At 38.7% G+C, this 15,969-nt stretch overlaps 3 protein-coding genes across 4 annotated transcripts in view; 2 read left to right on the top strand and 1 right to left on the bottom strand.

Moving 5' to 3' along the window:
- igf1ra (insulin-like growth factor 1a receptor) overlaps window positions 1-5,773 on the top strand; it is a 98,733-nt gene extending 92,960 nt beyond the window's left edge. Inside the window, exon 21 of the mRNA XM_065283214.2 lies at window positions 233-5,773. Coding sequence (XP_065139286.1) covers window positions 233-737 — 505 coding nt within the window. The 3' untranslated portion in view covers window positions 738-5,773. The remainder of the gene's footprint in view (window positions 1-232) is intronic.
- A 20-nt stretch (window positions 5,774-5,793) lies between these two features.
- On the bottom strand, window positions 5,794-7,605 carry pgpep1l (pyroglutamyl-peptidase I like). Of its 2 annotated transcripts, none has more exons than XM_065279030.2 (5): window positions 7,314-7,605; window positions 6,932-6,984; window positions 6,722-6,838; window positions 6,090-6,316; window positions 5,794-6,007 (listed from the first exon to the last, which is right to left on the bottom strand). In XM_065279030.2, exons 1-5 carry the CDS (start codon window positions 7,342-7,344, stop codon window positions 5,794-5,796), a joined length of 642 nt encoding a protein of 213 aa, XP_065135102.1. In that variant the 5' UTR covers window positions 7,345-7,605. The 2 variants fall into 2 exon arrangements, with proteins under 2 accessions (XP_065135102.1, XP_065135104.1); XM_065279032.2 differs by having other exon boundaries at window positions 6,722-6,861.
- Window positions 7,606-8,495: 890 nt separating this feature from the next.
- On the top strand, window positions 8,496-15,837 carry synm (synemin, intermediate filament protein). Its single transcript, XM_065279028.2, has 4 exons — window positions 8,496-9,446; window positions 10,893-11,017; window positions 13,150-13,220; window positions 13,366-15,837. Exons 1-4 carry the CDS (start codon window positions 8,649-8,651, stop codon window positions 15,597-15,599), a joined length of 3,228 nt encoding a protein of 1,075 aa, XP_065135100.2. The 5' UTR covers window positions 8,496-8,648; the 3' UTR covers window positions 15,600-15,837.
- Window positions 15,838-15,969: the final 132 nt, after the last annotated feature.

The following is a 15,969-nucleotide window of genomic DNA, read 5'->3' on the forward strand; positions in this document are numbered from 1 at the left end:
TGTTCAGGTTCCTTCTTTTAATGTGAGTTTGGGATTTTAATCCGGTTGATACCTTAGGGGCTGTTAAATGCTTTATTGTAATTGGTTGAGAAATGTTCCACGGGTATGCATTATTTTTTCGATAAATACACACTGACCGAATAATTCAACAGCCCGTCGTCAGCTATTCCTTACACGTGACACTTCCGTATAATCTGACTGTAATGCTTACTGTATTGTGTCTGGTCTCCAGGTTCGAACTGATGCGGATGTGCTGGCAGTACAATCCTAAAATGCGTCCATCTTTCCTGGAGATCATCAGCAGCATAAAGGAGGAGCTGGAGCCACCTTTCCGGGAGGTCAGCTTTTTCTACAGTGAGGAGAACAAGCCCCCCGACACTGAGGAACTGGACATGGAGGTGGAGAAAATGGAGAACGTTCCGCTGGATCCTGCTTCCACATTAGGCCCCTCTTCTCAGGGGAGCACAGGGGCTCAGACCCAAAGCCCACAACCTCTCCCCCCAGCTCAGGGGCCAGGCACACCGATGGGGTCTGCCCCGACCCCGTCCACCTCAACCCCCTCCTCCTCCTCAGCCTCTCCTGGCCTGGCCTTAGAGAAGCACTCAGGACAGGTGGCAGCAAACGGGCCAGTGGTGCTGCTGGGACCGGCGTTCGATGAGACTCAACCCTATGCACACATGAACGGGGGAAGGAAGAACGAGCGAGCGCTCCCACTGCCTCAGTCATCGGCCTGCTGATCCTTACTTGCTTACCCTTAAAAACTCCTCATACAGGGTACCCACATGTGTCTCTCCCCATGCCTTTTATGGTCTTACGCGTTTCCTTTTGTTTGAGGAGTCTGACCAGACCGTATTCTTCCTGGATTATTTCGTTTTAAAATGATTTCAAATGAGGAGGATACACAAAAAATACTCTCGCAATATATTTAAGATTTCAGTACAAACCACCACACTGGAGAGCACTGGCTTTCGCTTGTGTAATATTTCCTAAAGGGAGAAAACTTGCCAGTTAATTGTGAAACAAGAGACAAGCATATTAGCCAGCAAGCCCATGTGTGTGTGTGTGTGTGTACTTACGAGTGTGTTTTTATACAAAAATACACATTCCCCTTCTCGGCGCAGAACATTTCTTCCTATAAACGCTTGTGTCTTGGGTCATCACATTTCTTTTTCATATTGGAGCAAAAGCCGAGATCACGTGCTTTCTGTCAGTGGGCGAGAGCTTGGACGCAATGGTTGTTGTGGCGCCTTCCTACTTAATGCATTTCAACGGTGTCTGTAAAAAAGTCCGGTGGGCTTTTTTGAAACTGCCAAATTTTTGCCAAATCAAATTTCCTTGTAAAATAAATCAAAGAGAAAGGTATTTATCATTACATAACCCGATTCCCCCTGCACAGCCGATTTTCTAGGTTGCACTTTGAATTAGCGCTAAACTCTCACGCTGTCTTTTGATGGGGGATTTTTGGGCCTCATCTTTTACAATCAGCCTGAGTTTGTAAATCCTTCCCTGTTTTATATGGCTCTGATCTCCAACAATTGCATGGCAGTTCCTGCTGTGCACACCATCTATGAGCTGAGCCCCTGTCAGAGTGATGTCTCAAGTCAAAAGGAAAGGGCGCGCCGCGCTGAACGTGAAGGTGAAGAGATCTGCGGGCCGAAGAGAGTCAGAAATAAAATATATATATAAGGGATTGGCTGAGTACTGAAGCTGCCTGAATACAGTGGCTTTATCTGTTTAATGAGAGAAGTGAGGCATTGTACACAGCAGGTATTTTTTAGACTAGTCATTAGTCTCTCTTTACTATTCATATGATTCTAAGAAGGGTCTTACAGTTGTATGTTAGACCTCGAGATCATTTACACACAAATCATTGGTTCGAGTCACTTTTGATAACTTTTTTACAGTTCTGGTGTTCACCTCTTTGTCTGTACAGAAAGAAGCTGCTATTTTGTTTTTCTTTTGTGGGTGTTATACATATATAAATCCTTCAGGTTTAATATTTTATGATATCTCCACTACAGTCCATTTTCTTATGCTTTGTACTTATCTTGCAAAAAAAGAAAAAGAAAAAAAAACAGCCTTTCAAAGTTTTTTATTTTGTTCTCCCTCCCTATAATTTTTTTTTTTTGCATTGCCACATGTTCATTGCCTTTTTTTACATTTCTTTTTATTATTTTTTGTTATTAGTTACAAACTCTTTAGCTTTGCATGTGAACTTTAGGAACCCGTGGAAAAGTCGTCTACTATTGCACCTCTCCATAAGGTGCAACTCAATCTCAGGTTATTGTTTAAGTTTTCTTCTCCAAACATTCTCATCAGAGCTTGTACATTTTTATTACAATTCATCCTTAGTGCTTAACAGTATATCCATGCCTGCTGCATACATGAAAGGTTTTATTTTACTGTACCCCGTGTGAACCCATTCATCCGACTGAATTTCAACTATAACAGGGCTAATTCGGTTGTCTTATTTTATTTTCGGTACCCCAACCAACCTATGCGACCTCCAAACGTGGTGCATTCAACCCACCTCAGTCTAAACGCATGCACTGAGCGCTAACCTTCCTGATGATACATGGCAAATGTAACCAAAAAAGATGGGTTAATGTCCAGAAAAGTTCTGTTTTGATTACTTCCAAAGTATGCTAAAGAAAAAAAAGTAGGTTTCCTTGGCTAGTATTGTTGTGTTTTGAAGGATTTCTCCGTGTCCATTTTGGAATTTTTCCTGTCTTATAAGGTTATTTATTTTTTGTGATACAAGTTGAAATCACTGTACAAATGCCCTGATGATTTAGTATAAAGATTTTTAGATGCATTTTCCATGATGTCATGACTGGGGGAATTTCTTTATTTTTTTCATTACCTTCAGCATCTATCTACCTCATTCTCTTTTATTTGAAATGTGTACGTATATGAAATGATATAATACATCTCGCTTCCTTTCTCACAAGTTTGTCTGTAGAGACGCCTCATTATCCCCTGTTGTATCTCTGATTTTCAATATCTATAAACACCACAGAGCGCATGCTCCCGGGAATAAAGAGAGAAGATCATGGTTTGGGTTAATGTGCCTATGGGCTTTCTATTTTTCGATTGTTGAACTGTCCAGAATAACTTGGAAGAGCATATCTTAAGCATTATAAAATCCTGTCACTTTGTTCAAGCCAAAATAATAATCAGATTGTGAAGCTATGATCATTTAGTTTTAAAGGTATTAATGTTGGTTATATAAACACTCCACGTTTTTTGAAAATATGCTAATTTTTCAGCTTCCCTAAAGTAAAACATTTGATTCTTACCGTTTTGGAATCCATTCAGCTGATCTCCGGGTCGGTGCTACCACTTTTAGCATAGCTTAGCATAATCTATTGAATATGATTAGACCATTTAGCATCACGCTCAAAAATAATTGTTACAGCCGAAAATAGTCCCTTTAATATCTTGCAATAGCAGACTAATTTCGGGCAGTGCGTAATATCACTACTACGCCTTCTGCAGCCATGTTACAGCAGCAAAGTCTTTGATTATTACGCCAGAATGAGAGTATAGTTCCTATCCATATCTGCTTGGAAAATAGCAACTTTTAATTTTCCATCTGCCTTAGTACACAATTTACGTACAGAAGAGTCAAGTTTTAAATAGGAAAATATCTATATTTTTGAGTGCGATGCTAATGGTCTAATCAGATTCAATGAATTATGCTAAGCTATGCTAAAGGTGGTACTGCCAGACCCAGAGATCGGCTGAATTGATTCCAAAATGGTACAAATCAAATGTGTCACTTTAAGTATGATTTATGAGCTATACTTAAGCAACGTGATTCATTTAATCCAGCTTATTTAGACGATAGATGATTGATTTTAGATAAATCAAACCAACAAAAAAGATAATTCAGCATCATATTTAACTTACTAGTATAACTCCTGTTTTAATGATCCAAAGTGCCATGGTTTTCAAAAAGCAATGTTTTGCATAATTGGACAAAGATTCCTAATTCTTGTTCTAGATAAATTGTTAAATGCATTTTTTGTTTGGTTTTACAAGAAAATGTACAATTAAATGTTATGATGACGACGACATGATAAACTGAACTTTTTTAATTTCCATAAGCTTCCACAATGTTGGAAAAACATTTTAAGCATTAATGGATCATGGCACTGATATCTCCCGTTTCTTTTTAATCACACTCCTTTGCACAACAATCTGGATCTCTTGTTTCTAAGACAGTCAAGTGAAGGCCCATAATGACTTTAATGCACACTAACGCTTAACTACAGCTGGTTAAAGTACCACTTTATTATAATGGAATCATCCTTCCCTTTATCTGAAGTCTTCTGTAATACCATATGACTGGCCAAAGAATCTAAAGATCTTATTTATATTGTGGATTTCCTAAAACTTTCTCACAACAAACCAATGGATATTTTCCCTTACCTGGAAAACATTTCAACTGATTTGTTACATCCACGTCTACCAAGTACCATATATCAAGGGCCAATTGTTATCCTATTTACTGACATTCTCTAGAGAGAAAGGGCTGTAGTTTCACCTCTCTATTCTACTGCTGCTGACAACAAGCTGCTTTACAAAGACTTTACGTATAGTCTTGCCAATAGCATTGGGTAAGTTGCGGAATGCTTTCTCTCTAAAAACTATTACAAATCAATGGTTCAGACAATTCAAATGTACAGTGGATAAGAATTTAGAGAGTCATATGGCAAAAGCAAATTAAAAGCCTGTAATCTTACAACCCCTGGCTGTTCTGTTTTATGGCACTTAAAATGTTCTTTTTTGGAGATTTGTTAGAGGAACACCGGGGGTTGGAAATGAGGGCACTTACAGGAAGACCTGGTCGGGATGCTGTGTTGCTAGAAACATTATTATTCTGTGTGGTACAAAACATTCTCTAAAAGCCCTTGTGCTTGTATTGTTGCGTATGTATATGGGTGGGACTGTATCACATGTAGATGTAGTGATTAAGATTTTGATGTGTTTATAATGGGAAAATAATAGATATCACTATTTATTTCTGTTTCTTTTTTCTTTCTGTACTGAATATGGACAAAAGCATTGGCCTGTTGCAAAGTGAATGTCAGTTTTCATTGAATGCTGCCAAGGTTTCTTAGTTACAAGTAGGTTACAATCTATACACATTTACACACAGACATAAATAGGACAGCGATGTCCAGTAGATTACGGGTAGTCATGACACAGAGAGAAAGAACATGACTAGAATTTTAAAAAGACAAGTTTACAGTAGAAATAGCATATGATGAAATACAGGTTTAATGCAAACCTGAAGGTGGAATGACTGAAAGATTTTCTCAACTATTATTATATTTCTTCATAAACCTGGAAAACCTCAGGTTTAGAAAAGATGCATGAATGCATTTTAATTGCAATAATGAGCTTGAGGTTTCACAGACGTCATTTCCCAGCCACGGTTGTTTTTGCTTGGCATTCTGACAAATTTCAAAAGGGGCCTTGATCTACTGTACTGAAAAAAAAGACTTTAATAACACTTATTGTTTTCCTTTCACAAAAAAAAAAAACATAAAATCTCTGTGTCATTGCATTGATTGGTAGAAAGTTATGGTAAAACGGCTTGGCTGGTACTCTTGTCTTCTTGTAAGTTATGTATCTAAGGCCTGTTATTTCAGTTATTTCTCACCTCCAAATGGTAGAATTTTTACATGCTTAATGTATATCTGAAGAATTTTCATGTATTTTCTTTTTCCTAAATTTTGAATTAAAAAAAATGAATGAGTCTGAAGGCCTGTCTTGAGTGTATTTTTACTCTGTATGCTCTACCTCTGTGCATCTCACATATTCAACACATGCGTATGCAGGAGTGTCCAGCTGTTGTAACAGGACCTGGATGATGGTCTGAAGTTGCGGTACCAGTCTATCTGGACCCGACAGGCTGCCTGTGGCAGGAACATGGATCAGGGCAACCTTTCCTCGCCCATGATACAAAGAATAATAGTATACAAAATCGCACAGGTACCTGCAAAATGTTAACTTGGTTATAGCAGAAAACTGATATTTTACAAGAAAAATGCAGCAGTACCTCGTATGAAAAAAGTTACCGTCCAGCATCCCTGGAGTAGATGACATCAAATCCCATAGTTTTTAATCGTTTGCTGAGAAACCTCATGTCTACGATGGAGTCCAACCTTTCTGGTCCTCCCTCAATACAGCAGTGATTAGCAGGGTAAAGACCACAAACATCTCTGTCCTTATAACAGTGGTTCTTCCCTGTTTGCTCCAATGTGATGCCGTTGGTTCCTGGAGCAATGCCCAAATGGATAACAACCTGCCGTCACAGGGGTTAACATAATGTCACTTCTTTTTGTTTTGTATCAAACACAATATGTATTTTACATATAATTAGCTCTTATTGGGGGAGTGTCCCAGTCAGGGTTTAGATTAATCCAAGACTAGGCCTTAGTTATAGTAGGACATTGAAGTAGTTTTACACACAAACCTTACAAAAAGCAATAATGGTGGTGTACATCTTAAGACAAAAAAATGGCAATGATATATGTTAAGATATGTCAGTGCAAGATATTTGTAAATTATGGCAGTTCATATGTGTATTAGTCTGGGACTTAGATAAGCCCCAAAATGTTTGAAACGTTTAGGTCTTGTTGAATTACAGTACTTAACAAAGCATATTTTAGTCGTGTCAAGTCAAGTGTAATACACCTGTTAAAGTTACCTTTGGATTCATCTTCTGCCAGATCTCATCAAGAACTTGTTGAGATTTCGCATAACAGACAGGAATCTCTTTAATATAAATCTCTATGCCGACTCCAAGTCCCAGCATCTTCAGACCCTGCAAAACAACAAATCTTTCCTCTGTGAAATGTAACAGTGATTGTCACCTAACCATGAAAACGGTGAAGTTTTATTTGGTTTTGTACTGTACCTTAGCTGCTTCCCAACTTGGATTCACCACATACTGTCGAAAAGGACCAAAACCTGAAGAAATAACAAAATAACTATGACGAAAGCAAAAAAGGTATCACGAATAACAAATAAGACTAAGTATTGGCATACAACATTAACTATAGTTTTACAATTATGGTATAGTTCAAACCACAAATTTACCATTATCATCCATAGTTTAACCGTAAAATCTGTGGTAAAGGGTGGTGGTTCAAATGGTAGTCAATCCACCGAAAAATCATGTTTAAGTTACCACATTTGTACTGTACTTAAACCATTTCTGATTTAGATAAGGGTAATTAATAACATACATTTGTATAACTTTCAGTCTATGTGCTGAAGGAGTCATACAACAAACTTACCTGTTACAACGACAACTTCACGAGTATCCATCTCGATGAGAATTTGTTTAAAACTATATATAAGCCATTTTCTTGTTTAGAAAATTTAATTAACCATGGTTATAATATAACTATATAAAACTGCGCAACTGAGAATGTAGACCAGCAAATGCATTCTCCATTTTCCTCCACATGGGAGAGCCATCTCATATCCGATTCCCATAACAGTCAGACAGAAGGACAAGTGGCGTTGCGGGGGGGGGGACTTTAAGTCCCTCATGTTTTTATTTTAAAGCTTTTAATGTTTTGAGCATTAAAAACATTTTAGTTCACAAATGTAATCAATTTTATTATTATTACTTCAAATTTTTCCTAATGCTCAAATATTTGCGGTAGATCAGTGCTTATTTCCCGTTAAAAGCAGCTGTGGTTGTCGGGTTGTAAAAAGTACGAAATCGGTTCCGACCTGCAGGTGGCACTGTTGACAACACTCAGTCATTGAACGTCGTCTTTAATCAGGTAAAAATAAAACAACTCTTCTCCCAAACTTTTTAACTAATTTCTTAATTGTTAATAATGTAACACGGCTTACAATGTCAATGTGAAAGCATGTACAAGTAACTTTAATAAATAATATGTAATGCTCTTGGAAATCTTTAACATTTTTCAGGTTGAAATATAACAAAATATAGAGAACATCCAAAGGATAAATATTAAAAAGTGAGTATTTAAAAATAAAGAACTGACACACAAGAGTTGATCAGCAAGGAAAATGACAAATGACAGACAAAGGTACGAGGGCAAACAGACCAAAGCAAAATACAGACAACTAAAGCACTGTTAACAGTTGTGGAGTCATGTTCTCATGGGCCAAGCCCCCATCCCGTCTGACCATAGCAACACCCCTTCATACATCTCTCGCTAAACAGTGCGCACATTTATAAATCCTACCATGGTGAAGGACTGACCCATAAATGTTGGTAAGATCGTGCTGACGTTGTTCGTTGACCTTTCTGGAACGTCATGTAAACAGCCGTCTCGCGCACACTTGTCTCTTTACCCAATCATTTAAGACCTATTGGGCGCACACTTGTCTGTTTTAGCCAATCGTTTAAGAGCGTCACGTTACGTAATTAATATTCATAAGCAGTTGGTTCTCCATAGTAGGGTTCGTGTATTCTAACGGGACAGGGATCGGCTTATTATTTGCGTACGCCTCTCCTCCGCCCCACTGAAATCAGCACCAGCGCTCCACACTGACGCACTACACTGATGACAACACAACAAAAATTTAAGCTGTCTCCAACATAGCGCCTTTAAGTTTGACCCAAAGCTTAGGAAATAACAAAACAAGTCATGTTTCGCGTAAGGGAGCCGTTTGAGAGCGAGAAGCTTCAGCTCCAGGAGCTCAACCAAAGACTCGGCCAGTACTTACTGCGCGCCAAACAGTTGGAGCAAGAAAACGCTGGTCTGATAAAAGAAATAAACACTATCCGACAAAACAGGTCTGGAGAATGGGATGACAAACACATGTTAGAGTTACGGGAAATGAGAAGACTGGTGGAGCGCCTATCTTTCGAGAAATGCAGGGCAGAAATGGAGCGAGAGAAGCTGCGCGATGAACTTAAGATGCTTCAAGCGATGCGCTCAGACGAGGCTTCGATAAGCAAAGCCATCGACGGTGACTTAAAAGGTTGTCATAGGCAGCTTCATCAGGCTTTTCAGACCAACAGTGCTTTGGAGGATCGTCTTATTCAGCTTGAAAACGAATACAAGTTTCTGGAAGATGCTCACAGAAATGAAGTGGCTCGCATGCGGGACCAGGTGCGCTCACGCGCTGTGTGCGTTGTCACTCAAACGCATCACGCTCCTCCAGCAGTAACGATGGAAGAGGTGCAGCAGTATGCGGCCAACTTTACCGAAAGCCGGAAAGAGACCTTGGACATGTATCGACTAAGGGTGGAGGAAATTGAAGAGTCTATAAAAGCGGACCAGGCGCGTCTGGAGGACATTCAGAGGGAGAAAAAGAAATACGCTTCACAATTCAACAAGCTGCGTGAAGAGATCGAGAAGCAGACGCACGTGCAGCTGAACCTTGAGGAGCAGCTCCTGAACATGCAAGAACAGTTCAGAGCTGATATTAATCAGTATCAGGTGGGTTCAAATAAAGACACTTAAGCTCTGTTTACCAAATCGTACCCATTGTGGTGGTACAACGATGGAGATGGCATGGGAATTTTAAAGATGTATAAACATCATAGCTCTTAACATAAGAGTAACAGATTTAGCAAACACATACATTGTGTAAGCCAAGCAGTCATCAACTTAATATATCACGTTATCAAATTCAACACCTGTTCTTTAATGACCCTTTAGGAGCTCGAGTGGGAAGTGATTCATGTCTGCCATCCCCAATTGGGCATTAGTGATTCATCCCATGATTGCTCCTTTCCAGGGAAAAAGACAAATACGCAGTTATTAAAGCAAGCATCACTAAAGTGTTGTCACTGGACTAAATTGAATGAGCTTGCATGGAGGATGTCAGTCTTACATTATGACTGCAGTTATACTCTAACCAGACTATTAAGTGCCAAATGTACCATCCAGCCTGTGAAATATAAACATTGTCTAGGTGCTGGGTTGTTATGAACACTTTGATGAATTTATTTAGGTGAAAATGTCCTATGTGTCTTTAACATGCCGGGTTTTATGTAGCTAATAATTTTAGGGGTTGACACTTAAAGGGCACATTTCACAATAAGATTTAAAATAAATCTTTGGTGTCCCCGGATTGTGTATGTGAATTTCTAGCTTAAAATACCCCACAGATCATTTATTATTGCATGTTAAAATTGCCACTTTGTAGGTGTGGGCAAAAATGCCTTGAGCCTCTTTTGGGTGTGTCCTTTAAAAATGCGAACAAGCTGATCTCTGCACCAAATAGTAGTGCCGTGGTTGGATAGTGCAGATTAAGGGGCGGTATTAACCCCTTCTGACATCACAAGGGGAGCCAAATTTCAATGAGCTATTTTTCACATGCTTGCAGAGAATGGTTTACCATATTTTTCACATTTTCTAGATTAATAAAAGCACTGCGGACCCAATTTTAGCACTTAAAGATGGAAAAACTCAGACTTTCATGATATGTCCCCTTTAAAAACTGGACGTCCAAAAAAGCTGAGCATTCCGTGTATGTGAATTATGCTATAACCTTGTGTGTTGGTTGATCGTTTTGAATTATTAAAATGCCTGTGCCTTTAAATAAAAGACAAGGTTTCAGCAGGGAGTGATGTTGCAAGAGCTTTTAAACAGGTGCATTACAGAAACAGAAGCACCCAAAATATACTTTCAACCAATAAGACGAAAGTGGACACCTTTCTGAAAGAGAGAATGAGATGAGATAAAAATAGATTTTATAGTTTAAAAGGCATATGATATTGCTATAATAAGTATATGCATAGTTACTATTTTGGAAAGATGATAATGTATCAAATTACATTTTAGATACAACTAAGGCACAAGCATTTTTATTTTGCAGCCCAACGTTGCTAATTTTCTTTATATCTTTAATTGATCATAGATCTTTTTCCTATCATACAGGCTATTATTGAGGATCTGGAGTATGAGCGCAGAATGCTGTCCAACACTATATCTGAGAAGTTAAAGGACCATCAGGATCTCTTGCAGGTCAAGATGGGCCTCGCTATGGAAGTGGCAGCATACAGGTACAGTCTCCTGGTATTTCTATAGCTGACTAACAATGACAATGTTGGTAGTTCACTTTGTGAAAAATGTTTGCCTAGAATTCATTGCTAATGTGGCTAAAACCATCTACAGTATATAACATTTGTTAATTCATCTCAGAGTTCTTCTAATCGAACTAAGATTTCATGTATTCAATGTTTTGACGGTTCCCTCATACTCAAATTTGTTACAAATACAATCTTTGGTCTGAAGCCATTTCAAGCGCAGGGATTTTGTTGTGCTCTCAAAGTGGTAATGTCTCCTCCCACATCCTCTCATGACATTAAATATTAAAAGCAAAATTAATTCTGCTTCATAGGCTTTGTCTCTAAACTCTAGAAGCAGTGTAAGAAGATATCTGCAAGTTCTAAAAAATATTAAAATATCTAACATTTACATTTCATAGTTCAAAAGTCTTAAATATATTTTGTGGTGGTAGTTTCCTATTTGTTTTGAATACACTGGAGACATTTGTAATAGGATAATAATCAGTATTTACATTGCTGAGTTAAAAGTGATTTTTTTTAACTGTGTTGAGAGACTTATTTGCGTATTGAAGGTTTACAGAGCCACCACCCCTAACTTGAGCCTTGCAAGATGTTGAAATGTATTTTTAGTTACTGCAGCAACAGAACAACTAAAGGCCGCCCACTTGGCAAGTCTGCTCATAGCCCTACCTCCCCTTATTCCCTGCTCGACTCCTCTGTTGTTAAGACCCAGTCATTGTGCTTATGAATAAACATTAAAGCTGGTTTATCATGACTTCGATTTCATTGTGAAAATTCAAAGTGCAGTGCATGAGATAACACTGAATGAAATATTAGCATGTAGTATATTAAATAAATGTACACTACATAACCATAAAGTAAGTTTAAAAGGTAAACATTTGTGTTGTTTTGTTTTCATACTACATTGTGTTGTGTACAGCAAACATAGCGTCAATATGTCAGAGATAGATTCAAGTTTAAATGTGCAGAAGATTCATCAAGATGCAAACACATTGTGACTCTCATTAAAAATATTGTTATACTGTGCAAAAGTCTTAGGCCACCACCAAAAACTTTTTTGTTTTAGCAAAGTTTGAATGTCCATCCATGTCCACTCTTTTTATTAAGATATAAACAGAAAACACAAGAAAATATGTACACAAAAATAAAACAAAAAAATGTTCAGAACTAAATGACTTCTTCAGGCATTGGTCAGTATTTAGTGTGACCTATTTTGGCATAAAACCCATCTTGAGCTTTTTTTGAGGAGACTGAAGTCCTGAAGTCATTTGATTGGAATTAGAAATTAGGATTTAATTTCATTTAGGTTTAAGAGATCCTGCAGTTGCCTGCTATTGCTCAAGTGGAAGGAGAGTTTACCCTAAATATTTGACACTTCAGCCAATACTGTTTTTAATACTTCATACAAATTTCCTGTATTTTCTGGTTGTATTCTAATAAAGAGACTGAGAAAGAATTATATATATGATCAATATACCATTGCAAAAACAACAAATCTAGGAGTGGCATGGTGGCCTAGGACTTTTACACCATACTTTATTATTAAATGAATCAGAGGACAGGTTTGACTTTTGTTTAAAGATGTGCAGTCTGTGTTGTTTAGAATATTTGAAATGTCATCTGAAACATGATAATGTAAAAGTGTCTTCCCTTACGTCCATTTAAAACTGCACTGCATGCTAAGCTGTAATGAAAACAGACAGCTACATTGTGTGCCAGTTATTTTTAGTGCAGTCGTTCAAAAGAATCACAGGGGACTTGCACTGGAATACTAAACTACAGCTGAAGTCTACTTCACTTTTGTTTCTCACCATCATTTCTACAATATATATATAATAACTGGAGGTAGGTTCAAAATATTCAAGGGGCCATGTAACTAATTTAACACAATAGCGGAAAAGAGACTGCTTACTGCTTGGTGATCTTTACTGTGTCTCTGCAAGGACAAGGTCCATGGGCTTGGTATGTTTTCTGGTTGTGTTTTAGATTTTTGCTTGGTGATGGCAGAGCATAGGGTTAAAAGAAGCTCCTATGTTTTGCTCACACTGTAATGTTGTTATTGTGTCTGCTGATATTAACATGATTTTGTTAATGCCATCTTTTAGGGCACTCTTGGAAGAAGAAGGAAGACATGCTGAAATGTGGTCCAATCAGCATTCAAGAGAAAGAATAATAGGTAATGTTTGCTTGCATAATAAATAAGAATTAATTGTGACTCTAAAAGGCTTTCAATACTAAAATACGATGTTATAATAGAATTGTTTAAATTTAATATTTATTGTTAGTACACATCATAGTCATTAATTTTGGTAATTTTATAGATATAAAAATGCCATCCCAACCCTACACTCCACGAGTGTCCTCCACTCCAGCACGTCGGCTAGATATGAGACAGCAATTCACAGGATATGATGTTCACAGGAAATACACGGAGCCCATTTCCAGCATGAGACCTTCAGCTATATCAAGTCAGCTTCATTCTCATGGATCGTCAAGGATAGTGCCCATCAGCGTATTAAATCGTCCCCACCAAAGTCCTGCTTCAAGAAGAGACATGATTTCCTTCACCAAAGCAGCACAGGGATCTGCTGCCAGTACCACAGCACCTGGTGTCTCTTCTTCTGAGATGAGGAGAGAGATGGATGTGAGAATTAAGAGAAAAGAGATTTCACCCGAGCACCCACCGCCAAAATATGAAAGTATTTCCAGCCCTAAAGTCTCACATATAACACAACCAAAGCCAGTAAAAGTGGTATCACCTACTGTAAGTGTGAGCAAGGCAACCATTGAAGAAAGTCATCAGAAAGATGTTGAACCAAAGAAAATGCAATCCGACCAAGATGCATACCAATCAAAGACAACAATAACGGAAGAAAAACAGTACGTCAAAGAGTCAAAAGCTAAAGAAGAGAGAGAATTTGAAAGCCACCAGAAAGTAACAGACAAAGCAAAAGAAACAATGAAAGAAGAAACGCATCACGTCAAAATAAAAGAATCAGATGAGGGAGAGTCTGAAAATGTAGGACCCAAGGTATTTGTAGGTAAGGAGCAAGTATTAGATGCAGTGTCTATGGAGGAAATCATTCAGCGGGTCATGAAACCTGCTGGATTGGATCCTAAGCTCAGCTCATCCCCAGACTCAAAAGTCACATACCATGTAGAGAAAACTGAGCAAGAGGATGGATCCACCAAGACCCAGATTGTCTTACAATCTAAAGTGGAGGAAGAGCTGGACCTGGAGGATGATTTTGGCATGGAGGAACTTCTCAACAAAGGAGTCAAGAAAGTGACCCTGGAGAACATCAAAGGAACCCCAACAGGAAAGATGATCGAGAACCTGCTGAGTCTTGGCCTTGAAGGTGAGAGTTTGGAAAACATGTCAGTAAATGTGGATATAATAGAGGAACCTGTGGAGTCTCCGTGTGTTGAGGAAATAGAGGAGAGTTTTGAGGTTAAAGCTAAACAACCAGAGGTCGATCCTTCGTCAATGTTCTTTCAAATTGAGGAGCAAGAGAGTGACACAAAGCCTTATGCTGAAGCCTCACATGATGGCGAGAATAGCTCTGTGCAGGTTCAAGAGATCACCAAAGATGAAAGTTTACTTTACGTCTCCCAAGGTCAAGAGCCACAAGAGTACTTCGTCTCCACACCTGGAGATAATATGTCTGAATCAGAGGAGGATGAGATGGTTATGTCTTATACCCACTATGGAGTTGTGGATGATCTGTCTGATGAAAGATATTACCAGGAAGAGGAGCACAAAATGCACACTGCTGAGGGACACAGCTACAGAGATTCACCTGAATATGACGACCACTCATTTGTGAGAGACAGCATCCCAGAGTGCATTGAGGAGGAGGTGCACGTCTCTCCAACATTACAACGTTCAATAGTGGAGATCCTGAGGGAGGAGTCATTAGATCCTGAACAGCAGCTTCGGGGAGCATTAGAGCAAATCCAAGATACAGTTTCTGGAGCCTTGAAAGAAGAACTTGCATTTTTTACTAAAGGCAGGGAGACACCGGAAAACGTCTCTGTGGACATCAAAAAAGTGGAACAAGGTGCTGACACCATGACTATTGTGGCAGAGCTTAATGTATCACAGACGTTGGAAGAGTCTGGGCTGCTGGATGAACAAGGAGATGATCCATCTGAAGAGCAGATCATGGCAGCGCTGAGCTCATCCCATCCAAAACTCCAGCAGGCCCTCAGCGCCGGAGCTGGAATGGGATACACTGTTAAAGTTTCCAAAGAGGAGTATCAAACAGAGGGAATGCCGTGGATGACGAGCGATGACGAACTTGCACAATGGAGCACAAGTGATGAGGTCAGCAAAACGGAGAAACGTATCAAACTTGGCCCGACCGAGAGTTCTTTCACTTTTCAAATAGATGCGACTGATGGCTCTGGATCTGCGAGCGGAGGGACCTGTGAAGCTGAAGAACAAAGAGAAGCAACTGAGTTTTTGCAGACACGGATGGTTGACCCCCACTTGAAGGTCTGTCACGAGAAAAGAATCGCAACTGTATATCTTGAAAACCCCAAAGATGACTAAGCAGATGGAACTGCCCTTACGAATGACATTACAAGATAAAATAAACTAAATTTGGATAAAAGCAAGAAGATCTGGTAGGCCTGAAATCCACAATTCAGAACTGATTTTCTGTTATAACACATATATTTTTTTGTATCTGGACATTTTCTTTAGCTTTCCATTTTTTTAATTTAGCTATTTTGAGAAAATATAAAAATGTATTTAGTTTCTGTGGCACTCATAAAGTTATTTCAGGATATTTCAGTCACAATAATTTTTGGTTACACCCATAAAACTTGTAGTGTACTGTGATCTAAAGGCCACAGTGAAAGCAACGGGTGGGAAATGCTATACTGTCCTTCCTGTCTCGAAGAGATCTCCTAATCCTTAA

Source organism: Paramisgurnus dabryanus, chromosome 9 (assembly GCF_030506205.2).
Source record: "Paramisgurnus dabryanus chromosome 9, PD_genome_1.1, whole genome shotgun sequence".
In the NCBI taxonomy this organism is placed as follows: domain Eukaryota; kingdom Metazoa; phylum Chordata; class Actinopteri; order Cypriniformes; family Cobitidae; genus Paramisgurnus; species Paramisgurnus dabryanus.